The following is a 25,414-nucleotide window of genomic DNA, read 5'->3' as shown; positions in this document are numbered from 1 at the left end:
TGACGTGGCTAAGCATCTTCCTGCTCTGTCTTTTCCTGCTGTGTCGCATGCAGACCTCTGCCCCCTACCCCAGTATTGACACTTCAGGCAAACCACCGGGCAGAGGACAGCTGGCTCCAGTTTCCAGTGTTTGCATCCTGGTGGCCTCCCTCCAGCCCTCTAGGGTTGTGATTGTGGCGACGCCCCAACCCAGACTGGGTCAGGACATGCAGGAGGGGGTGGGGACTCCCCATGTGGCTGTCCTGCAGGCTTAGCGCTTCTCAGGTTGTACACCTGCATCCCTCTCCTGGGCCTGCCCACTCCAGGGTCAGGGATCCGTGTCCACAGGCCTAACACGTGGGCTTATTCAGCAGTCACGTCACTCTGGACCCGCTGCAGCCCTGGGAGGGGTCTGTCCAGTCTTTGTCCGGCCCGTGATCCCCTTCCGACTGTCCTGGATTAAAGCCAGATCCTTGCTGAACACACTGCAACCTGGAGCTCGGCGCTCGCTCCAGACCCCATGGCCGCGGAAGGTGATGAGCCCAGATCCTCACCCGGCAGTGCCGCGAGTCACAGTCGAGGGGGCTCTGCCCTGCTAGACCCCAGAACAGCCTGGGCCTCCACAGGGCCAGTCCCGGACAGGGGACGCCAGGAGGGCCCGACGGGGGCTTCTGTGTGTCCGTCTGCTGTTGTCTCCCCAAGATGTACAGACAGGATTTGATCCTGCCATCACATGTCACCCACTTGGGCAGGTTTTTGTTTAAACTTTGGTGAACAGGGACCTCAGGTGCCTGACACTCAGGGTGGAGGGACACGGCTGGCGCTCACCAAGAGGAATCAGAGGAGCAGAAACCCTGGAAAACCCTTTATTTCAAGTGGAACACATGAGGTTCAGCTTATTCCGTGAACAGTGCATATGCCGCAGGAACGGCTGCGGGCCTGGGACACGTAGCATCCTGTGCACAGCTCAGCCAGCATCCTGCGAGCCTGCGGGGACGGGCCGTGAGAGGGCGCATCTGGGGCTCCAGCCCGACTGACACCGCTGGGCTGCAAATGGCTCAGGGCAGCGATACATCCACTGGGCTCAGAACACAGCTGCTACACGAGCACGCAGCACCACACAGACATCACTCACTCACAGACACAGCAGCTCACGCTCACGTTTAGACCGCTTCGAGAAGCCAGGGCACACGGGCCACAAAGAGGCATTTCCTCCAGCCCCTCTTTCCAGTCTCAGCGCCAACCCGCCAGCTAACCCTGAGCCACCCGAGGACCCAAGGAAGCAGCTTCTGGATGACGTCACAGTCTACACCCACGGAGGAGATGCCTGGCCCACCAGCCCAGGGGGCTCCCGCTGGGGGCAGTGGGACAAAACAAGACTCCCGTCACCGGACGTGTGTCACAGCCGCCCCAGCCCTGCGATGGGACGGTGGGGACAGCGGCTGTGCCACCCTGGCCTCAGCCTGTGCCCCTTACCCTGTCTGGTCACTGGCCACCGGGAAACAAGTCCTGGGCCGTGTTCCAGCACGTCCAGGGGCCGGTCTGTGAGGTCACGGGGAGGAGGGCCTCAGCCTGTGCCATGACCCCCTCCCCGCACACTGGGGGTCCCAAAGGGGCCTGTTCTCGCAGAGACAGTGCTTCTATGGGGATGGCTGGCAGCTGGGGTGCTACAAGGTGGGGCTCTTCTGTCGGCTCAGGGAGTCGATGTAATGAAAAGTGGCCCCCAGAGCCCAGCTGGTCTCCACGTTGTCAATCTTCCGGGTCAACTTGAAAAGACAAGGGGCGGGGGGGTGGAAGGGAGCACGTGCGTGTGAAAGGCGGGCATGTGCTCGCGACGGGTGGGGGCTGGGGGCACCGGGGGAGTCCCCACCTTCAGCACTTTGTCCCCCGGGAAGCCGAGTCCGTGGAGCAGCGAGCTGACGTAGATGAGATCCAGGCACAGGAAGGGGCTACGCGGCGGCTGGGTCTCTGCCGTCCGGCACACTGAGGGGAAAAGGGCTCCTGGGTGGGGGAACGTGGAGGGGGGGCAGTGCGAGCAGCCAGACTCCACCCCGCTGGGGCACCCCCCCTGCCGCCAGGCCCTGTGCCACCCGGGGCCTCACTGCTGGTCAGAGCACAGCACAGGCAGGGACTTGAGGCCAACCCAGTGCCCACTGCCTGCCTCCAGGCCCCATCTCCACACCGTGACCCCCGACACCTCTCCTAGGCGTGGACCTGGGGCTTCTAGGGACTGGAAGCACCCACCAAGCTGGCACAGAACACCCCACCCCCGTTCACGACGGGGACGGACAAACCAACCCACGGCCTCTGCTCGGAACCATTTCTGGCTGGTGTCTGGGAGACAAACCCAGAGGTGATGAGAACGATTTTAAAAAAGCCTTTTCTGACAGGAGGGAGAGAAGGTCTTTCTATGGAGAAACATACAGCGTTTAACCCCTTTGACCCGCAACTGGGAAAGGCAACCAAAGAGCAGAATCTACAAGCAGCCCGTACACCCGGCCATGGAGGAGTGGGGGGAGTGGCAGCCACCGGGCACACCCCGGGGGACAGCTCTCCGTCCCCCATACTGGACTCTGCGGTGCAGGGGTCCCTGGCAATTGTGAATCTGCTGGGACACTTTGGGGAGTTGAGGTCACCTGAGTCACAGAGAAAGAGTCAGAAAAAGTGAAATCAAGGGAGTCTGTTCCTCACAACACTGGAACTAGAAACGCCTGCCTCCACTGCCCAGGCCACACAGGGCGCGGTGGGCCTGCGGTCTGAGCTAGCTCAGCGGCCCCTACACACTCTCACACCCCTGAAGGCTCGTCCGGTCGACAGTCAGGGGCCGACCAGGAGCTCTGGGGCCAGCGCCTGCCTCATGCCTGGGCCAGCGTCCTGCCTCCAGGCCACTCACCGTACTTGGCCGCAGTCTCAAAGTCTCCGACCACAAGGCTGCCTCCCTTCTCTGCATCTGTGGAGGAAACGGGGCACCCAGTCTGCACCAGCGCCGTGGAGGCGAGACGGCACTGAGGCCCCTGGGCCTGCGCCTGGGGTACCCTGGGGGTGGGGGGTCAGATGCAGGTGGCCGCACGTCTGGGCATCGGCGTGCAGACGACGGTGCCCTGGCTCCAGCTACAGGGAACCTGCAGACCAGGCGGCCGAGGGGCAGCTGCTGGGGTGCCCCAGAGGGAGGGGCCTGGGCCTAGGTGAGGGGTGAGAGGTCACCTTCCGCCTGGACCCATTGGCTGCCATCCACACTGGGTCCGAGAGTGTAGCCCAGTGGGGCCCAGCGAGCCGGAACCTGACGGCTTCGGTCTCTCCAGGGCGGCTTTCTGTGGACATTAACGTTCTCACCCTTGCCACGGGCAACACGTTCTAATATCCTCAATCTATTTCATCAAAACACATGTCCGGTCACGACCCACTGAAGTGACCTCACAACCCTCTGGAGGGTTTCCAGTTGGTCTGACCAGCACTGGTCCCAGACTCACGATACCGTCTTCTGTCCTGACGGCACCGCGGGCTGGGGAGGGGTCAGGGTGATACCCCCAGGCTCCTGAGGGCGATCTGAGGGGTGGGCTGAGCCCTCCTGCTGGCCTGGGTGCCAGTGGCTGACGGTTTGAGAATCACACAGGTGAAAGGAGAATAAACCGACAGCGAGGAGGGCTTCCTGCACTGAGCGGCTCAGAGGACTGACTTATTTATAAAAAGGGGGCCTATTACTCTCTACTCAGTGACACGTCCCCCGCCCTCCCTCTAGTTCTATCACCCTGATGTGACTGACGGGCCCTCCACCCGGGGACCCACATCCAAGTCCCTGCACAGCCCAACCGAGCCCCACCCTTACCTATGAGGCCCACATTTGCGGCAAGGTCATAATAGTAGGAAAAGGCATAAAAATCCACGTCCTTCACTTCCTCCGTCCTGTGTACTTTGTTTCGGAGGATCTCGGACACTCGGCGGGCGCACAGCTGGTAGAGGCTCCCCGCTGGAGCGAAGGGAGAGCAGACTCAGCGGTCAGTGGGCTCTGGGCGCCTGACCACAGAGCCCAGGGTGAGTGCGACCTGGGGGTGCTCACCAGCAACTTTTCAGGGGCCACGTGCTGCGGCCAGCTCAAGGGGAGAAACTGTGAGCATGAAAGGTGGCCCGAGAGAGTGTGGCCCGACCCTGAAGGTCACGCGCCTCCAGCTGGGCGCCTGCAGCTGCCGTGACGCAGCCCAGTGGGTCCACCCTACGCTCACCCTGCCAGCCCTGTGCTGAGCTCGAGTGTGCACTGTCCCACCCCATCTCACCAGCCGCCTGGGTGGGGCCTGCACCTCCCTCCTGTCACAGATGAGGAAGCTGGGGCCTACAGGCAGCGTGCCAAGCTCGCAGGGCTGGTCACTGACTCCTTGCTCAGAAGGAGAGCGACAACACAAGACTGAGTCAGTGGACATGGATGCCCACAGCCCACACCTGGACCCAGGTCTGAGCTTGCCCCAGCCCTGCTCCACGTCTGACGGCAGCTCCATTTAGCCCTCCCAGGGCCCTGGGAGTTGCGCCCTTGCACTTGGGACCTCATCTCCCTGCACTCTCCCTCGTCTGACCCGTCACACCACCTCTTCCATGTTCCTTAAACATAGCAGCCGACTCTGGTCCTTTGCATGTGCTGCTCCCTCGGCTTGGCACTCACTTCCCATTTCTTCATGTCTTGTCTCAGGTATCACCCCATAAGGCCTTCCCTGGTCGTCTTTAGACCGCGATCCCCCCTGGTACCCACAGCCCCCTTCCGTTTATCACTGGATAGTAAGGAACGTGCATTTGTTCTCCACCCTGGGTTCCTGGCACAGAGGCTGTAAAGCCTTGTAAGACCCTGAGTGGTGAGAGTGAGAGAGACGTTCTGTGATTCATAATAAGCCCCTTTCAATCCACCTGGGTTGTGCTAATGAGGTGACTCCGGGTGGGTCCTGGTGGCTTCAGGATGGGAGCTGGTGATTAGAGGGCTGAAACCTTCAGCCCCACCCCCAAGGGCGTGGGCAGGGGGCTGGGGATTAAGTCAGTCACCAGCAGCCACTGAGTTCATCAGTCCCTCTGCCATGCGCCTTGTAAAAACCCTACACGATGGGGCTCAGAGAGCTTCCGGGTTGGAGACACATGGAGGTGCTGCTCCCAGGGAGAGGATGCTCCCAGGGGGAGGGTGCTCCCAGGGAGAAGATGCTCCCGGGGGGAGGGTGCTCCCAGGGAGAGGGGGTTGCTCCCGGGAAGGGGGCTCCCGGGAAGAGGGGGGCTCCGGGCGCCCTCCTGACACGCCTGCCCTGTGCCTCTCTCCCATTTCACTGTTGCTCAGCTGTGTCCTTGATAAGAAACCAGTGATAGGAACATGTTCCCTGAGTTCTGTGAGTGCTTCCAGCAAATTATCAAATTTGAGGAGGAGGCCGTGGGAACCCCTGATTTGTCGACGGTCGGTCAGAAGAATGGGAGGCCCAGCACTTGCAAAGGTCGGGGAGGGCCTCATCTGATGGGGGCTGCACTGACTCCGGAAGTCAGTGTCGGAACGAAGGGAATTGCAGGACACCCTGCTGCTGCCAGAGAACTGGCCGTTGTGGGAAAACCCCCACACGTTTGGCGTCACAAGTGCTGTGAGTAGCGACAGCCCTGTCACCAGAGGCAAACCTCACGCCCACGTGCCCAGCTTGGACACAACGTTTCAGCATCTCTTTTAGAAGAAGCTCAGAGCACAGAGCCACAGGACCCTGTGGGTGAGACAGGCCTGGGGCTCTGTGGCCTCTCCCGCCCTCGCCGGAGCACAGGCGGCGCGTGTGGGAGGAGAAGCCATTTCCCACAGAGCTGCCAGGCCCGCAGCCACACCTGGCTGTCTGCTCGAAGCCGAGGGACGTCCAGATCCTCCCCACTGGAGGCTTGCTGGGAAATCGGGTCCCTGGAAGAGCGGCGGACAAGGGAGCCCTGTGCAGGGACCCCGCAGGAGCGGGGGGTTCCAGAACCATAGCCGGCTTGCGGGCAAGTACACACTTCTGCTTCTCTGAGGTGTCCGGAGGGAAGGGGCTGCCGTCGACCCTCACGAGCCACCCACGGAGGATAAACGTGCCGTACCTGCCTCCTGTCCTGACACCCTGTACGTTACTTCAGCGTGCTCCCACTCTCCTCGGAAACCGGGAGACAAACAAGGGCTGACCAACTCTGCTCCATCCTCAGCTGAAACAGAAAGAGACAGAGTCGGATAAAGAGCACTGACCGTGGTGGGGTGAGGGCAGGCCTGGAGCTGAGATGGGGCCCGCTGAGGGGAGGCCGACAGCACCGAGGGCCTCGGAGGGTCAAGGGAACACGCTTCCTTTTTGCCGCGGGATGGACTTGCGGAAGCGTCCCGAGTCAGCTTCAGGAGGCGGAAGCCCAGCAGAGCCACTCCCAGCTCACGGCCACAGAGGGGCTTCGGGGTTCCAGGCGACGCTCATGACGACCCCAGTGGCTCCCCGTGAGGCAGCCTCCAGGGCCCCAGGACGCCAGCCCTCGGGGACACGCCTCCTGGCGTCCTGCCGAGTGGGTCCCTGTGCCTGCCTGATTCTGGCCTGGGCCCGCCTGCACCAGCGGAACGTGCAGGACACAAGGCCGTGGGACTTCAGGAGGCTTTCCTTCCTCTGAGCCGCCAGGGAGAAGTGCAGGCTGCTCTGCGGGGTAGAGGCCAGACACGCGCCCAAAATGCCACCTCACAGGACCCTAGGGACCCCAGCAAAGGGACCGCCGAGTGGATGCCTGTGCAATCCTGAGATAAGATGACTGCTGTTTGCAGCTACTCAGGGCAGTGGGTGGTCTGCTGAGTGACAACGACTCACACGGCGGGAGACGCCTCCCTAGGGCAGCGAGGGGTCTGCACCCCTTCTGGCGGCTGTCACAGCCCCACGTGAAGACACACGGCTCCCCGCCGCTCTGCCGGGTTGGGGTGCAGGAGGGACAGGACCCTGAGGCCGGCACAGACGGGCAGGTGGGTGCCTGCCGTCCTCCACTGGCTAACAAGTGTTTTCTGGCCCAGAGTGTGGTCGTGGGTGTTTCTGAGACGTGGACGCGTTTTTGGTTTGCAAAAAAGGGGCCACTGTTACGAGGTTAAACAGCAGGATGTGCGTGGAAAACAATTCCAGTGGAACATTCCCGCTCTGTCAGAACAGCCAGGCCCTGGAAGAGGCAGCGGAAGTCCTGGGCCGGGGGTGTGCGTGGCCGAGAACATGCTTGGGCTTGCGCACGTCTGACCGAGGCCTTCGAGGGGACAGGCCGAGGTGGCCTCAGAGCAGGGCCCCCGCTCGCCTCGGGCATGTGGTCCCCTGAATGTCCCAGGGGCTCGAGCGCCCGCCAGCAACGCCTGGCTTGTCCCAAGCCAAGCACGTCAGGGCAGGATGGCGCAGAGAGGGCCTGGGAACAGACACAGGCTTCGTCCCCAAATGCCACGTCTGGAGGAAGGCAGAGCCCGTTCCAAGTCCCCTCGAGAGCAGAAGAACACAGGGGACATTCTCAGGAGCCAGAACCTCCCCTGAAGCCCCCGTCGGAGCCCCCCCACCGTGCGCCCAGTGGTAAATCCTTACAAACAAGCCAACTCCGATCACACCCAGTTCCTTGGGTTCCTAGGAACCCCCTGCGACTCGGTGATCCAGAAACCGCTTCACTAGCATCTTTCTTTAAAAGTAACTGAGAAGGTCTTCAGGGGCCCACCAACGAGGGCTGGGGGGGCACCCTCTGGGGATCCCGAGTCCTGCTGGCTGGGAGGGCTCTGAACCCCACTCACCAGGCTTTCCCTCCTCGCCGCCTAGAACCGCCAGCCGCGCCGACATCAAGCCGAGCCCCAGGTAGCTGCGGAGAGAGAACCCAGGTGAGCGGAGGCCTCCCTCAACTCCGCCTGCAGCACGTTCGCCAGCCTGGATCCAAAATGTGGGGGGAAGGAGGAAACCAGGGGCAAGGCAGCAGCTTCCTGCTTCTTGCAGGAGCTCCCTCAGTGGGGCTCAGGGCATCCAGCGCCTCAGCTCGACAGCGAAGGCTCTTACTTGGTGGGAGCTCGTCCAGGAGCTGTGGACACCAGCGAGGGCGACACACAGGTCCCCAGCTTTATGGTGTGGACGGGCCTCACGGAAAGAACCTATTAAAGGCGCCACGTGGCAAAAAAGACGGCCCAGAAACTTCCTGCACCATCTGTGGACTCTTCCCCACTTTCCCAAAAACCTTTTCCAAGGCAGAAGAGAATAAGTACAAAAGAAGAAATGTAATCTTACTACAGGTGAATTAAAAAAGGAAGAGGAGGATTAAGAAGAGGAAGAAAGAAGGAAGGAGGGAGGGAGGGAGGGAGGGAGAGGCTGCAGGGGGGTCCGCAGCAGGGATTTTGGGACCAAGTCTATGGCCCAGCACCCTGGTCGCTCCCCAGGCGGGAGGCGGAGGCTGGGGGAGGCCTGCAGTGCTAAGCTGAGCCACATGCCTGGACAGTGGACCTCTCCACGCTCAGTCCTGAAAACAAACCTGTAGGAGTAGAGCCTGTAGGTCCTATTAAACATCTGGAGGGACGTGAGGAAGCCGGGCGGGGAGGTCTGAAGGGTGCCCTGGGGAAGAACACAAGGGTTAAAGCACCTTTCCTGCTGGCCTTTATAAAAAATTGTCCCCCACTCCCTCAATTCATTTGAAAGAACAGGGATATTCACGGATGTATTCAATTAAATTAGCCTTTCATCAAATCACATGCTGTGAAACAGCTTGGAGCAAGCAGTGAAACACTTTGTCTTTCCTCTTCCCCCCCCGCCCCCGGCTGCACCAAGAGGCCTGTGGGATCCTAGTTCCCCGACCAGGGACTGAACCCACACCCCTTCCAGTAGAAGCGTGGAGTCTTAACCACTGGACTGCCAGGGAAGTCCCGTGTCTTTCCTCCCTGTGAGTAACATTTACCCATTCTGGGAAATACGGCCCAACCAGAAGAGTTATGCGTAAATTTAAGGCTATTCCATTAATGCTAAGTTTTATATTTATTTATTTATTTATTTGGCCATGCCACGCAGCATGCGGGATCTTAGTTCCCCAACCAGGCATCGAATCCATGCCCCCTGCACTGGAAGCGCAGAGTTTTAACCACTGGACCGCCAGGGGAGTCCCAAGGCTCTTCCATTAAAACTAAAAATAATAGTAATAATTTAAAAAGTGGCAGATGAGGGAAGTGCTTTTTAAAAACAGCACGCAGTCTCAACTGGAAACGTTTTCGTGTCGCTTAGAACAGCGGTCCCCAGCCTTTTTGGCACCAGGGACTGGTTTCGTGGAAGACAAGTTTCCCACGGACAGGGAGACGGTTCAGGCAGTAATGCGAGCGATGGGGGGCGGCAGATGAAGCTTCGCTTGCTGCCCGCCGCTCACCTCCTGCTGTGAAGCCCGGTCCTACCAGTCCGCAGCCTGGGGGTTGGGGACCCCTGCCTTAGAACATCCATCCTGAAAAGGCCTGAGGCTCTGTCCCATCTGAGTCAGACTCCGGCCCCTCCCTGGAAGCCCTTGCGGGGGGTTGGGGAAGAACCCACCCCACACCCTCTGCCCCAAGGTCTCCAGGTAGTATCTAGTTTATCACCCTGCTGAAGACCAGATTCCTATTTTCTTTTTTCCAGGCAGAGTTAAAATCAAACTAAGAAGCATTCGCTGCGGGTGATCTGATCCTCAGGAGAGAAGCTGAGTGCACAGACCTCCCCCGGGGCTGAGGCTCCCCCACGGGGCAGGTGGCCTTGGGGGTGGCGGCGGGTTACCTCGAATCTCGGGAGGAAGGTGATCTGGGTGGACCCTCCGCCCAGGTCCAGCATGCCCACGCTGCTCCTCCCGGGGGTCTTCAGACTGCCTGCAGCACCGAGAGTAAAATCCACACAGCAATGCCCGTTAGTAAACAGAACAGCAGAAAAGGGGAGGTTAGAGCCAGGCCCTTCCGTGGAAAGAGAACAAGACAGACAGAAGCTGTGGCCACTTGAAAATGTCCATGTGCATTTGGGGGGCGTGAAGGACAGCTGCCCCGGTGGTGGCTTTCATCTGAACGAAGGACAACCTGTGCTCCTGGGGCCTGGGCTCCTGATCTGTCACCTGACATGGCTCCCCATCCCCGGGGCGGCAACTCCTACAGGAAACTTCCTGCTTTCTCATCCATCTGTCAGACACACTGGTCTTGTCCATAATTACAACAAAGGGACAAAAATCCACATCCTGAGAGTAATCTAAGAAAAATGACTCCTTGCCACCTGTTCCCTGTTCTACCTACAGCAGGACTTCAATTAGAAGGTGATCAGCATTCGCGTCACGTCCAATATTGACTAGTGTGACTCAGGGCTTCTCTCAGGAATGAGGACGGTGGCCAGGGGATGCCGCCGTGGGAGCAGAGGCAGAGCTGAGCCTTTGGAGAAGGACCCCCTGCATCTCCAGCATTTGCCTCTGCAAGCTGGGTGCCTGCCCCACCCATCCCAACACCCTACTTAGGGTCAGCAACCCGAAGGGGTTATTTTAGAGTGGAAATGAGGCCCCTGCTCTAAAGACCTGTGTCTGTGAACTGCTGGCTTTATGATGAAGGGAACCCACCTGTTAGGAAGTTCACGGTGATCCACGCGGAGACACCTGCAAGAGAGGGTCACAAACAGCATCTGAATCACCTGAGATGCTGTAAACAGCAATGGGAACTCATGACAGCTTTCCGATTTCAGGAGCACAGGGAGGCCACTTCCTCACTACTCTCAGCCTCCAGATCAGGTACAGACACGGGCATCACTCACAGAACCATCCAGCTGCTTCTGGCAGCCTGCTCTAGAAGACACCACTTAAAAATCAGCGTGCTCAGCCAACTGTCACATCTCTTGGTCACACTCTTTAGCAACTGCCTCTTTCTGGAAGAGGTGGGATGAGAAACAAATGTTCCCTTTCCCTCCACCCAAACAAACCCTTAAGGTCACGTTTAAAGTCAGGGGCTGGTAAGGAACCTTATGAAGTGACTCTCCCTTAGAATTAATGCAACAGCAACATTCTAATGCATCAGCAACTGGGGATTCTCTCTAAATGTTCTTAAAACAGAAAAGATGGGATTTCCCTGGTGACGCAGTGGTTAAGAATCCGCCTGCCAATGCAGGGGACACAGGTTCGAGCCCTGGTTCGGGAAGATTCCACATGCTGTGGAGTAACTAAGCCCATGTGCCACAACTACTGAGCCTGCACTATAGAGCCCGTGCGCCACAACTACTGAGCCTGCACTATAGAGCCCGTGAGCCACAACTACTGAGCCTGCACCATAGAGCCCGTGAGCCACAACTACTGAGCCTGCACCATAGAGCCCGTGTGCCAAAACTACTGAGCCTGTGCTCTAGAGCCCGTGAGCCACTACTACTGAGCCTGCACACCACAACTGCTGAAGCCTGTGTGCCTAGAGCCCATGCTCCACAAGAGAAGCCACTGCAGTGAGAAGCCCGTGCACTGCAACGAAGAGTAGCCCCCGCGCACTGCAACTAGAGAAAGCCCACACGCAGCAAAGAAGACCCAACACAGCCAAATTAATTAAATTAATTAATTAAAAAATAAATCAGAAAAGATGATTTGTTTTCAGAAACGTGATATCAGGCTTGGAGCCAGTCACGAGGAGAATGTCTCTATCACTGGCCCCAAGAATACAGTGCTCTGAGACGGTCAGACTGCGGACCGGGGTGGGACCGGCACTTTGGTGTCTGTGCCTCCAACCAGGGAAGGCTCCCAGCGCAATGCTGACAGCAGCCCCGCATGCAGCCCGCCTCGAGGGGCAGTCTCATGGCACATGGAGCTTCTGGCGACTACCTTCGTCCGTCCCGTTCATGATGGAAACACAGTCGTCCCCTACGAGGAACGGCGACGCCTCAAACACTTCTTTCACCTAAATGTAAAGAGAGACAAGCCTTTATCGTTTAGAATCTAAACTCACAGTCCCAATCACTGCCCTGCTTTAGGACAGGACACGAGGGGTGGGAAGCCCCACAAGGCGGATCCCAGCCCTGGGCCGCCACGTGGCCTGGTGGGCATGTTCCTGGGAGAGGACCTGGCACAGGGGAAGCGAAAGCGGTGAGCAACTGTGTTTGGCTTTATTTCCTTCTCCATTTTTTTTTTTTTTTTTAGCAATTATTGATACATAGAAACTTCAGTACGTCTGCACTTGTGTCCCACAATCCAACTCGAGCATGTGAAGGTATTCAGTAGTTTTTATAAGGGACCTTGACAAACCTGCAACCATCTGTCATTTAGCAGCTAACAGGTTCAGAAACAGTGCGGAGGAGGACTACTTTGCTGAGAACACTTTCCCTGATTCCTGATGGTAAGAACCCTGCAAGCACATGTCAAAGACAGCCTCCAGAGCTGCCTGCAGGGAGGTGCAGGGCTTGCGCAGACACAAAGGGGCCTCCTCAGCAGTCACATCTGAACATCAGACCAAGAGCGGAGCCTGCACTTCCCACGAGGACGGCTGGCTTGAGCCGAAATGTCAAGAATTCAGGTCCCACGGCCTTAGACACTCGGCAAGTTCTTGGATGGAAGGAAGCCCTTCAAAAACACAATATATTTTTAACACCAACTTGTTCTTTTTATAAAACAGATTCATTCTAGAAAACATGAATAAACATCCTGAGAAAGAAAGCATCATTCAGCCACAACCCCTCCACCGAAGGCGACACTGCTAACATTTCGACATGCTTCCCTCCTTGGGGAGCTTCTCCGTGGCCTGTCTGCCTGCTTGGACGCGGGCTGATGTTCCATGTTTTCAGTTATCTCAAGTCACCCGCCCCGGGGTAACTGGATGAGCTCACCTTTTGCAGTAACTTCTGAGCCTTTTCTCCTGGTAACAGACGCAAACCAGCTGTGGCCTTGAGGACCAAGGGGGTGGCCTTCCAGAATTCAAAGGGTATGTCCTGTTTAGCAATGTCCAGTAACTCCTGAATTCCCGGGGTGCTCTGTGAACATGGTGGGTAGAGCAGGGTTTGCACTCAGCGTGCAGGGGTCACAGGTGCTCCCCACCCTTTTGGTTTTATTAATTTATAAACGTATTTTTTCTAATTTTCCAAATCAGCAGAGACAGCGACTCAAGTGGTGCAGGCAGGAGCGTGAGGCGGACCCTCGGCAGCGGAGCGGGCCAGGGTTCTACACGCCTGGCAGCCGGAACCCCGCCAGCCCTGCCACCAGCCCCGAGCAGCCTCAGACGAGCTGCGACGCCCCTGGACACCATGAGTGAACTCTGGGGTCCCTCACGGCACTAAAACCCATGAAGAGCTACACCGAGGAATCACTTCACCTGCCGGAATGCTGAGCTCTCCATGCTGGACCAGGGCCGTGGGGGGCGGGCTGGGCAGGGCGGGGGACGACTGCCGTGAAGCCTCACCAGGCGTGTGGAGGGTACGATGCTGGGGGGGGGTTAGCAATGCCTGTGGGGGACACGTGTGCCTCTCACTCAGAAACCCCCCAAGAGTTCACCCAGGCGACGCCCTGGCATGTGAGGGGAACGAAGTGCACATGAGATGACACAGAGCAGCCTTTCCCAAACCGTGAGGAGCAAAGGGTGGCGGGGGTCACCTACAGGCCCTCCGGAGGGGCTGGCTCTCCAAGTGCAACGTGCACACGCATGGCAGGACAGAGCACTCTACTTCCTGACGGGGCACAGTCTCCAAGGCACACTGCTCAGCCCCGGGAGCAAAGCGCATACAGCGTGAACGTGCTCCACTGTGTGTGTAAATAGAGGGGACGGGAACACAGGACAGCGAGAAACCAGGGACACTGTCCTCCTGGAGGAAGTGGGAAGGGTCTGCTGAGAAGCTGTACCAGTCACCCCACATGAATGTGTGCTGCCTGCCTGAACGAGTAAGACTTAAAAAGCCCCATGAGGGGCTTCCCTGGGGGTGCAGTGGTTGGGAATCCGCCTGCCAAGGCAGGGGCCACGGGTTCAAGCCCTGATCCGGAAGGATCCCACATGCCGCAGAGCCACAACTACTGAGCCTGTGTTCTAGAGCCCGCACGCCACAACTACTGAGCCCACGCGTCACAACTACTGAAGCCCGTGTGCCTAGAGCCTGTGCTCTGCAACGAGAAGCCACCGCAACGAGAAGGCCACACACCGCAACGGAGAGTAGCCCCCTCTCGCTGCAACTAGAGAAAGCGTACGTGCAGCAATGAAGACCCAATGCAGCCAAAAATAAATAAATAGATAGATAGATAAATAAATTTATAAAAATACATAAAAAGCCCCATGAGTTTATTCCAAGATATATCATTTAATCAGGTTTAACCTCTAGAGTCACTCATTTCGATTTGTTTTCAATTTGTTTCTTAACCAAGTTACAGGAAAGCAAGGCCGTGACCTCACTGTCTGGGATCAGGATGCATCTGTGGCAAGAATGCTGCGTCAGCTTCTGATAAGACGTGCTGGGGCCAAAGGAACTGACAGCTGCATGAGGGGCTGCTTTCGGGAGCCCCCTGGAACACAGGTGCCCTGTGTTCGTGCAGCTCAGAAGTGTAAACGCCACCAACTTACCAAAGTCACCATTTGACGGTTCAGCTAAATTTCTTTTACACACTTATTTGGTTCTGTGGATTTTGCATAATACATTTTTTTGACTTTAATTTTTTTAGTGAACATTTGTCATCTTCAATCAGAGAAACCGAAACAAAAAAAAGTTAAACTTTCAAATAATGCTTTTTCTAAGTTTGTAGCATTTGTGCTTTTAAATCACACCGTAACTTCTGGGCGGCATGCGGGCCAGCTGGGGGATATATGCGGTGTGTGTGTGTGGTGTATATGTATGTGTGTGTTGTGCATGTGCGGTGTGGTGTGTATGTGGCGTGGCTGTGTATATACGTGTGGCTGTGTGTGTGTGTATATGTGTGTGATGTATGTGGTGTATGTGTGTGTGCTCTGTATGTGGTGTGGTGTGTGTGGCTGTGTATGTGGTGTGGTTCTGCGTGTGGTGTATGTGTATACATGTGCAGTGTGTGTGGTGTGGTGTGTAGTGTATGTGGGGTGGTGGTGGGACCTCTCACGGGTGCCAGTGTCCTCCATAGACTGTCCTACGCAGTGAAATGTCCCAGGTCAGCACAGCAGAGACGCTGCTCTGGGAGGACGGCTCTGCATCTGAGAGAAAGAGAGTCACTTTAACAAATCGACAGAAGGCAAATTTGATGAGCAAAGAGAGACGAGAGAACACTGTTACCTTATCAACGTCATCAGCATAAGCAGAAAGACCTGGCTTCAGTGCTTTGAAGGTTTCATGGGTCAAGGTGGGAGTTTCTAAAGGAAAATCATGTTTTAGAACAGGTACAAGTGTGAATACAAACACAGATACGTGAATCTATATAACTACGAGGAGCCACACGTTCCAGGCAGACTTCTGAAAACAGACCTGCATTGTTTCTCATCTAAACTCTGCCTCTTTAGTTTGGCTACACAATGAATATTATACTTAATGTTTCGGCCAGAACTTTTCCTATTTAAAAAAAAAAAATCAACTTTATTGAGGTATAATTTAAATACCAAAAACTACCCATTTAAAATGTTAAATTTTAACATAGTTAATTCTTGCTGATTCAACAAATAGAGAAGCAGGGAATTCCCTGGTGGTCCCACAGTTAGGACTCTGTTCTTCCACTGAAGCAGGCATGGTTTGATTCCTGGTTGGGAATTAAGGTCCTGCACGCAGCCGCGTGGCCAAAGAACAAACAAACAAAAAAACAGAAAAAAACCCAACGGAGGAGCAGGGCAAATGATTCCAAACTGCAAATGTGAAAATCATTTTCTTAATTCTAGATAGGACGCATTATACATTCTAATACATTCTATTCTATACATTCTATTCTATTCTATTTTTTTAAAAAAGAATATTTCAGCCTTCTTTTTAAAAATTGAGTGTTTTAGATTATTAGGGGTCTGGACTCATGTGCTTACAGCAAGGGAGAGCATTCCCAGGCACACCGAGGCCAAGGGGTGCTGTCTGAATGCAGACACATAGACCAAGGAGGAAAAATCAGCAACAAACTTGCTGTAAGGAGGTCTCTCCAAAGAAAACACGCCGGCTCATGGCTACTGAAGGATTACATGCCAACACACGTTGCCTTAAACTTAGCTTCAAAACCAATTTTGGAGGTAGGTTAAGTCCAGCATATAAATATTTAACCATTATAACAAGTTTAAAAATAGAGCAGATGAAAAGTAGATAAACGTGCCATGAGAGGTTTGAAGAGACCTACTAAAGGCATCCGGAACACCAGTTCAGTTAAACGCCCAGAAGGGTCAGCACCGAAGCAGAGGGGAGGGACCCCAGCTGTGAACACCGACCCATAAGGAGTGGAGGGGGGACTGGGTGGCGCTGGGGGTCTCCCCAGGGGAGAAGCCCGCTGGTGAAGATGCCCAAACTCCACCCTCACTCCTCCTCAGCACCTCCCTGGGAAGCCAGGCCCACAGGCTCTGGTCCCAGCTTTACTCTCACTGAGGCCACTGCCATCTGTCACCCTTGTTGCCCGGCCCCACTGGGCCGTTCCGTGTTGGCCTGGGCTCCAGGTCTTTGCTCATGTACCTGACTTTCCTGGACTCCCCGCTCCCACTGGTCTGAACCTGGGGCTACTTCCTTCCTTAAACTCACCCCTGGCCTAAGTCATGGTCCTAGCCACCCAACCTGCCTGGGACGCTGGGAGGGGACAGGCCACCCCAATGCCTTCTGGGATCTCAGCTGCCCCTAGGTGGTCACCAGATGCCAGTGTGAATGAGGACATCTGGGACTCCTGGGCAATGGCACTGGCGACAGGCTCCCCGGGGAGTCCCAGGCCGGGGGTCCAGCCCACCCTGAGGGCCCACGCTTTGCTGTGTGACGGAGGACGGGGGAGCGCGGCCAGGGCTAACTAGCCGGTACCTCCAGGCTGCCGGCTGAACTGGAAGACGTGCACTCGGGTGCCAGTGCTTCCCGCGTCGAACATGATGCCGTAGAAGACCTCAGGCCCGCGGGCAGCTGTCCCCGGGGGACCGCGGGACTGCTGGCCCCTCCGGGCCCCCGTGGCCACCTCGGGGATGCCGAGGAAGGCCTGGGTGGCGGAGGCCCAGTGCCACTTGATGTAGGCGACGTAGATGAACAGGCACACGAACAGCCCCAGCGGGTACGCCACCTTCGTCACCCTCAGGTTCCCATTGTTTGGTACTTTTCTCATTTCCTTGTCTGCTGAGGACTGTGCCACAGCGGCTGGTGGAATGGGAGGAGAGGCAGGAAAAACCCGTTAGGCTGCGAGGTTCTAGGGCAAGTCAGAAATCCCTGCGCTCAGGGACAAAAAGTTCCTTCAACCAGAACTTTGTCCACAGGTCTGCATTTTTCCTGTGAGTCAGAAGTTTCATTTGATCCTCAGAATGATTCTGGAAGGTGGATCCCCATTTTTCAGAAGAGGAACTGAGGTTCATAGAGACTAGACAACCCGTCCAAGGCTGTCGGTCCTGCAGGTGCTGACCTGGGCCATAGCCCCACAGCCTGAGCATACCCTCTAGGTGCTGGTCCAGGCAAACGGCTCTAAACTCGCTGCTATTGCAGCTCTATTTACAATAGCCCGGAGATGGAAACAATCTAAGTGCCCATCATCGGATGAATGGATAAAGAAGATGTGGCACATATATACAATGGAATATTACTCAGCCTTAAAAAGAAACGAAATTGAGCTATTTGTAATGAGGTGGATAGACCTAGAGTCTGTCATACAGAGTGAAGTAAGTCAGAAAGAGAAAGACAAATACCGTATGCTAACACATATATATGGAATTTAAGAAAAAAAATGTCATGAAGAACCTAGGGGTAAGACAGGAATAAAGACGCAGACCTACTGGAGAACGGACTTGAGGATATGGGGAGGGGGAAGGGTGAGCTGTGACAGGGCGAGAGAGAGGCATGGACATATACACACTAACAAACGTAGTAAGGTAGATAGCTAGTGGGAAGCAGCCACATGGCACAGGGATATCTGCTCGGTGCTTTGTGACCGCCTGGAGGGGTGGGATAGGGAGGGTGGGGGGAGGGAGACACAAGAGGGAAGACATATGGGAACATATGTATATGTATGACTGATTCACTTTGTTATAAAGCAGAAACTAACACACCATTGTAAAGCAATTATACCCCAATAAAGATGTAAAAAAAAAAAAAAAAGCCACGTGGGCGTGGTGTCCCCAGACCTTTCAAGGTAACAGAGATGTATATGCAGTCCATTCTCTCCACTCTCCCTTTTTCTCCCCTGTTGGTAACTTATATTTAAAGGTTTAAGATCCTGTCCCTTGGGGACTGCAGAGCCACAGACAGATCAGGGAAACGGCTCATTCTCCTGGGAGTTTCACAACAGATACCTCTTGTCATTCATATACATGTTCCTGCCGAGAGGGAAATGATGCCCATGTGCTTTCAAAGCCCAGAGCAAAGGAAATCCACTCAGCGCCCCTATGTTTGGTTCAATGCACCCCAAAATGGAGGCACTTGCTCAGCGGAGGCACTGGGCGGGAACCCGAGACTTCAGAGGACGAGAAGCGAGGTGCCTGGCTCTCGGGGCTCCCCCTACCCTTGGGGACGTCCACCATCTGTCCACCCTGGCTGTCAACGTGGGAGGTGGAGTGGACGTCCCAGCGGGAGGGAGACAGGCACGTGCCGGGTGGGAAGCAGGGCGAGTGTCTGTGGACCAGAGCCCTGGGGGTGTGTGGGCCGTGCTCAGGACACAGGGATGGTGGCGGGGGAGGAGGGCTGGAGGACAGCGTAAAGGCCCTCACAGGGGAGGGAGAGCGGGGGCCGGGCCTAGAAGCATAGGGGGCAGCCTGTGGTGGCCTCACGCCAACCCCAGGCTGTCTGGGGGTAGGAGAGACAGAACAGTGGCCCTTGCGGGGAATCCAGCCCTACAGTCACACCTGGATGCCTGCGGCCCCTGGAGCACTGTCCAAACCTTGGGCCAGCCCTGTGCCCCTGCCAGGGGAGAGGCCCTCCCAGTGGCTCACCATCCAAGCTCGGACGGGGCGGGGGGACAAGACAATGCACCCCTCCCTGAGCACAAGGGGCCTCAGGGAAGGCTCTCTCAGCAGCTCCCTCCCCAAGACTCGCCCTCCCCAGCCCCAGCTCAGGCCTCACTTCACTCTCAGAATAACATCATACCGCTGCCCAGGCCTGGCCCCCATCGGCCTCTGTGCTTAGTCTCTACCTCTCTTGGCCCTGCTCAGGTGGGCCGACCTGGTCCTCATCCCTAAGCCTCAGCTGACAAGCTGTCATCCCCACCTTCCCTGACCACCTCCACCCACTATGTGCTCCGTGACTCCCTGCCCCCTCCTGACCAAGCACCACCATTGTCTGTGATGATGATGAGTCTGTGCTGCTACAGCAGTCTGGAACACAGGCCTTTATCTAGGACAGCCTTAAATATTCTGTTTTTTTTTTTTTTAAGCATCCTATTCCTTTGGTCCTTTATCCACACCCCTGCAAAACCTACCCAAAATGCTATGCTCACTGCCGCTCTGAAACCTGCAGTCGGAGGCTCCTCCTTTGTGTTCCTTGGTGCTCTCCACTCTCATTCCCTGAGTAAGCTGCATGTGGAGTTGTTCATCTGTGTCTCCCTTCCCTCTGGTGAGATGGTGCCTCTCTGGAAGCAGGGACCAGCCCAGTCATCCTGATCTCCCACCCATGACACAAGGCCAGAGCCCAGCAGCTGCTCAGCCATCGCTTGCTGGTGAAGAAAGCGAGCTGATGACACAGCAATTCACCAAGAGGCACGGATGATGCTTCAGGACCCATGTGATGGCCGTGTGGGATGGGGCAGGAGACAGCAGTGACCAGGTTTTCTACACGTCGAGTTTGAAATGACAGCGGGACATCAGTCAGAAACAGAACTGAGCCTTGTGACAGGTTTGGGGTTGGTGCTTGAGGAAGCCATCCCCAGGCAGCCAGCTCTCACCCGGCAACAGGCCCTGTCAGAGGTCTCCTTTGGTTAGGTTAGAGTAACCCAAAGTTTCCCACTGTTAAGTGATCATTTAACAAAAAAGTATTTCTAGGGAAAGTTCTAAAGCTACTATTTCCAAGGATGATTAGTGAGGACACAAAAACAATACTAACATCTTACAACTCTGAAAGCGTTTTATAAAACCCTTTTACGTAGTCCAATTTTATCATGTCCTATGTTAGTCTAAGAGGCACAACATACATGATCAGACTAACAGGTAGTATATTAAATTTCGAGGCAAAGGTTGCTCTTCATTAAATTTGTCTACCCATTTAAAAAATACCCCTTTAAATATGCTAGACCCTGTTACCAGAGGCCCACAGGCTGGCACTTATATACCACACGACATATGATGACTTACTTCCATACAACAGGACCAAGGCCCGGGAATGTCTGTAAACGGTCTTGCCCGGGATCACAGAGCTGGCACGCGGCAAGGCAGAGGAGTTTCTGGCTTCCGTCTCCAAATCACATGTGCTTCATTACTTCACTTTCCCCATTCATATAAGACTACTTCAGACGACCGAAAAACACTCATGTGAAATTACATACACATAATCATTCAAGTTACACACCAAGTTCAGGGTGACATAAACAGAGGCCAAACAGAACATAACCCTGAGGGGGCACAGAGCCAGGGACAGCCTGGCCCACAATCACCTCCAGGGCCCTGAGGCCCGAGCCTAAAAGCCAGTTTCATTCCATGGGGTAAGGTGCTTGTCCAGAGCTAAGGAGGGGCAGATCACATTTCTGTGACACCACTAACACCACAGTGGCCCTCTCCAGAGGATCACCAAGGAAAACAATTTTAGATGAGTTTTGTTCTTTAAAGGAGAGTCTAGAACAAAGCTGTAAGGAAAGGTAAGCCTGGAGGGAATGAGGAGTAGGCTGGGGGGTGGGGCAGGATGTAGGTGCACAAAGGCAAACAGAGGTTTGGCTGAGCTAACCTTGCTCTCAGCGGGCTCCTGGGGCGGGGGTGCCTCCCTCTGTCAGGGGGAAACGGGGTCAGAGAGGAGAATCTCGGTGTGGGGCTGTGGCAGTGATGTCCAGACGGGCCCCGCCCCATCCCCCTCCCCCGACTAGCTTTCTAGGAGCTGGGGACGGCAGCTCGGCTCTCAAAATACAAGTTCTATCCCAAGGTTAAAATACCCAAAAACGGCCGTGCGTGCAAATGACTGCCGCACATGCTTAAAACCTATACAAAATTAAAGCACATGAACAAATACTAAGTCTCCTGGTAGGTTTAAACGGGCTTTTCTCCCCTGCCTGTCCTGCCCCTATCGGATCTCCTGAGCCCGGCACAGAGCTGGGAGCGGGTCAGCAGACCCTGGATGAATGAATGAAGACAGCAGTGCTACAGGCTCCCTGGGGGTGGAGACTCCGACTGTCTTGCCCACCCGGTGCCAAAACACCGACCGCGCCCCTCACTGGTCAGCGGAGTCCTGGCTGCCAGTGACCCTGAGGCCGCCTCCAGGCGCTGCCGCTTAAGACCGGGTAGTTGCCAGGCGCTGGGTCTGAGCCCCGGAGGCCCCCGGCCCTGCTCCGCCCCGGCCCTTCTCCAGGGCGCAGCGCACAGTGCCCGAGGGGGCCCACGTGCATAGATATCCCGGGCCCGGCGGAACCCGCCGCTTACCCTGCAGGGCCCTGTGCCCCACCCACGGAGCGAAGTGCCAGTCCCGGGGGAGTGCGCGGGCCGCGGAGATGGCTTCCCCGCGCTCCCGCCCCACCGGCTTCAGCGTGGCCTCCACCCGCGGGCTGCGGGAGGAGGATCTGGAGGCGGGGCCCCGCCCACGTGCACCGCGCGTCAGCCCAGTGCGCAGGCGCGGTGGTGCGTCCCACTGCACAGGCGCCGTGACTCTTCCCGCCCGGGTCCGGTGGCGGGTCCCCCTAGCCTAGAGCCTGGCCGGTGTTGTGGGGGAAGCGGGGTCTCGGCCTTGTGGCCCCCGCTCCTGGCCCCGCTTATAGGGTCCCCCGCGGCACGGCGGAGAGGGCCATCGTCGTCCCTGGCCGAGGAGTCAGTCCTGCAGCCTCACAACCTTGACCAGCTGTGGAAATTGTGCTTTTCCTTGGGCTCTCCCCCCGCCCCGCCCACCTAAAGGCTTTCTTTTCCCTTAAGGTAACGCACGATAGAAAATGCCACCACACCAGGACAGGCAGTGCCACCAAGCCCCTCCTGTTCCTGACCCCCATTTTCTCGTCTCTTCCCAGAGGCCGCCAAGGTTGCCGGCTCCTGCCTGGGTCGGTCGTCCATGCAGCCCCGTTTACTCAGGGTCCTGCTGGCAGGACGGCCCACGTGTCCCCTCGGTCAATCTCCTCTCCTCACCAGAAGGCAGCCCGACTTCCAGCTTCCCTTGCTGTGGGTGTGTGCACGTGACGGCGTCTGGCCAATGGGGTGTGGGTGTGCCCGTTCGAGGCCTGGCCCTCGGAGAACCTTGGTCTTGAACCCCTCCCCACCCCTCCACGTGGCCTGAGTTTGTTGTTGAGACAGGGACACCTGAGAGTGAGTGGGTGCCGACAGGTGGGATGTAGGGACAAAGTACTAGGCCAGGACTGGGCAAGGCGAGTGTGTCATCACTGCCAGCACCTGGTGGGACTCTGGCCTCGTTTATCAGGTTGTTTGGTGAACACTGGCTCTGTTTGGTCAGCTCCACCTTGGGCCCACAGTGCTACCGCTTCCTTATTCTGGGTGACTGAACTTTAGCCCACTCACAAGGAATGAGCCCAAGCCAGTTAAGCTCCCATCAACCTTTACCCTGGCCTCATCTGATGTGAAAACTGGAAGAGTGCTTTTTGCTGATGCAGACGGTTAAAGGTCGAGACCCTCCTCCCCAGCAGATTAAAAACCTCTGGTTCCCATCAGTGTGGATGTGCTTCTCTCCAGCAGTCAGATTCTATTTTTAGCTTTGGTCCTTTTAAGTTTTCCTGTACCCCTTTGGCAGCAACGAGTGCAGTTGTGAATGCCTCTGGGTCGTCCCTCCACCCATCTGCCTGTGTATAAGTTACCCACAATAAACTCCATAATGGCACTATAGAGTTGCCGCTTCATCTTTCAGTCTCAAGGTTCCTTCTCAGGTCGGAGGATGTTATTCAATATCTCCACGACCCAACACAGGCCAAACCGGGAGATTTGGTTGTTCAGGCAGCAGTTAGCCAGCACCATCCCTTGTTCCACAAGTTTGCTGTCATGAATAATGCTACGGGATCCCGAGGACTGTCTCTATGCACATGTGAAGGTATATCTGTGGGGAAAATGCCTAGAAGAGGAGTTGCTATGGTAAAGGGTACGTCCTTTCCCTTTTTTTCTTTTAAATATTGGATCCATATGGCTAAATTGCTCCTTACATATTGTACTAATTGACATGCCCACAGTAGCGCATAGGAGCATGGGTTTCCGCATTCTTTTGTTTTGAAATCATTGATTGCGGAACTATGATGGCTCTGCTTCAGTCTACCTCACTCACAACATCGCTTTCACAATATTTCACACTTAGAATTTCTAGAATTAGTTTTACTAACATAGGCTTTGCATATGCTATCTGCTGCTTGGAAATCTCTTCCCCCAGGTCTTTCCTTAGTAAAATGCTATGGTCTGAATGTTTGTGTCTCCCCAAGTTTATATGTTCAAATCCTAACCCTCAAGGTGATGGTATTAGGAGGCGGGGCCTCTGGAAGTTGAAAGGCAGTAGTGCCCTCCTAAAAGAGCCCCCAGAGAGATCCCTCACCCCTTCTGGCACGTGAGGTTGCAGTGAGAAGCCAGCCCTCACCAGACCATGAATCCTTGTTTTATATTTCTAAATTCCTCTCATCTTCAATATTTCTTTATTTCTAAATTTTTAAAGTGTATTCTGTTTTTTGTTTTTCTAACTAATTATCTCATTAATTTTCAGCCTTTTTTTTTTTGGCGTCACCGTGCAGCATGCGGGCTCTTAGTTCCCCGACCAGGGATCAAAATGCCCCCTGCAGTAGAAGCGTAGAGTCTTAACCACTGGACCGCCAGGGAAGTCCCTTAGCCTCCTTTTCTAATAAATGCATTTAAAGCTTTCAATTTCCCTTTAAGTACCACCTTAGCTTTATCCCACAAATTTGCATTATTGTCTTTTTTAAATTATCAATTTGAAGTTTTTTTCTAAATTCCATTATTATGTTTCTCTGTCCCATGAGTTACTTAGAAATGTTTTAAATTTTTGAATTAATTTAAAAAATTAACCAATTACTTAGTAAATTCTCATTTGATTGCATTGTGTTCTAGGGATATAATCTCTGTAACACTCATTCTTTGAAATTTGTTGAGACATGCTTTGTAGCCCCATCTGTAGCTACTTTTTGTAAATTTACCATGTGTACTTGAGAAGAATGTGTGTGTTTCAGCTCTTGGGTGAATAAAATACCCATTAGGTCACACTTGTGAAGTGTCATATAAACTAGGATAAAGCAAAGGGCTGAAACAACGATACCCCACCGTAGGTTTGAGCAAACAGAAGAGGATAGCTCCCCATCTCCCTGACCCAAGGCTGGGAGCTCCGCTCCACACCGTCAGTCATCCAAGGTTCATGGGGCTCTGCAACCTTCAACATGTGCTGTCCAAGGCCATCCTCTCAGAAGAGTCTAAACCTCAGGAGGGCAGGAATGTGTCTGTTTTCTTCACCTTTGTTCCTGCAGATACAGAGTAAACATTCAGGAAGTATTTGTTAGGTATATGAATCAATGAATGAAGAAAAGATGGCCTCCTTGTTAACATACTGAAATTTAATAAACAGATTAGGAACTTCCCTGGTGGTCCAGTGGTTAAGACTCCACGCTTCCAATGTAGAGGGTGCCGGTTCGATCCCTGGTCGGGGGAAAAAAAATACAGTGATAGTGTTCCCAGGCACACTGTCCCTCTTCTTGGAGACAACCACTGTTAACAGCTTGCTTGTATTCTCCAGAAGAATTTCGTACATACACAAGTATCTCTTCATCTGTGTGGACTGATTTCTAATACAGTTTTCAATTATAATAAAACGGCTCATTCTCCACCTTACTTATTTCAGTACTTCTGAATTCGCACTTCTGAGAATGTGTTTGGTGTCAGTTTGTTGAGGGGACGCCAGGTGGCAGTATACTACCAAGAGATGGAGGCCAAGGGCGGGGGTGGGGGGGGTGGGGGGGTGGGGGGTGGGGGGAAGGGGCTTCTCTTTCCAAAAATTAAATAGTGATTTCACGTGGTTTTCCTCTGCCTAACGGACCTTGTAAGCTCTCTGGCCGTGAGTGCTGTGTAAGTGTGCAGGTAAATGCCTGTCCAATTTCAACAAATTAAAGAGGACTTGGTTGAGTTGAAAAGCTAGGGCAAAACTGAGCTATAGGATCTGACCTAGGACTCAGTTATGTTTAGTTTATTGAGAAAAACACAATTTTGAAGCTGCCCCCAGTCCAGACTCCCTGAGCAGGCTTCCTATATCATGTATCTGCACTCGCCTCCTCCCTCAGACTGGGAGCTTCCAGTGAC

At 55.0% G+C, this 25,414-nt stretch overlaps 1 protein-coding gene across 5 annotated transcripts; it reads right to left on the bottom strand.

Moving 5' to 3' along the window:
- Window positions 1-791: 791 nt before the first annotated feature.
- On the bottom strand, window positions 792-22,279 carry ENTPD6 (ectonucleoside triphosphate diphosphohydrolase 6; the record flags this gene model as incomplete). Of its 5 annotated transcripts, XM_082670984.1 has the most annotated exons (15): window positions 21,563-21,693; window positions 20,291-20,442; window positions 16,836-17,159; window positions 15,144-15,220; window positions 12,753-12,896; window positions 11,755-11,830; window positions 10,519-10,554; window positions 9,705-9,793; window positions 8,449-8,528; window positions 7,727-7,791; window positions 6,049-6,150; window positions 3,806-3,946; window positions 2,873-2,929; window positions 1,850-1,962; window positions 792-1,745 (listed from the first exon to the last, which is right to left on the bottom strand). In XM_082670984.1, the coding sequence occupies exons 3-15, from the start codon at window positions 17,125-17,127 to the stop codon at window positions 1,647-1,649; spliced, it is 1,371 nt and encodes a 456-aa protein (XP_082527110.1). In that variant the 5' UTR covers window positions 17,128-17,159; window positions 20,291-20,442; window positions 21,563-21,693. The 5 variants fall into 5 exon arrangements, with proteins under 5 accessions (XP_082527110.1, XP_082527109.1, XP_082527108.1 ...); XM_082670983.1 differs by lacking the exon at window positions 21,563-21,693 and adding an exon at window positions 22,253-22,279 and having other exon boundaries at window positions 1,742-1,962; window positions 20,291-20,439; XM_082670982.1 differs by having other exon boundaries at window positions 1,742-1,962; window positions 20,291-20,439; window positions 21,563-21,697.
- Window positions 22,280-25,414: the final 3,135 nt, after the last annotated feature.

The sequence above is a fragment of the Grampus griseus genome (assembly GCF_964374135.1).
Source record: "Grampus griseus genome assembly, chromosome: 14".
In the NCBI taxonomy this organism is placed as follows: domain Eukaryota; kingdom Metazoa; phylum Chordata; class Mammalia; order Artiodactyla; family Delphinidae; genus Grampus; species Grampus griseus.
The sequence above is the reverse complement of the archived record's forward strand: the minus strand, read 5'-3'. Positions and strand labels throughout refer to the sequence as shown.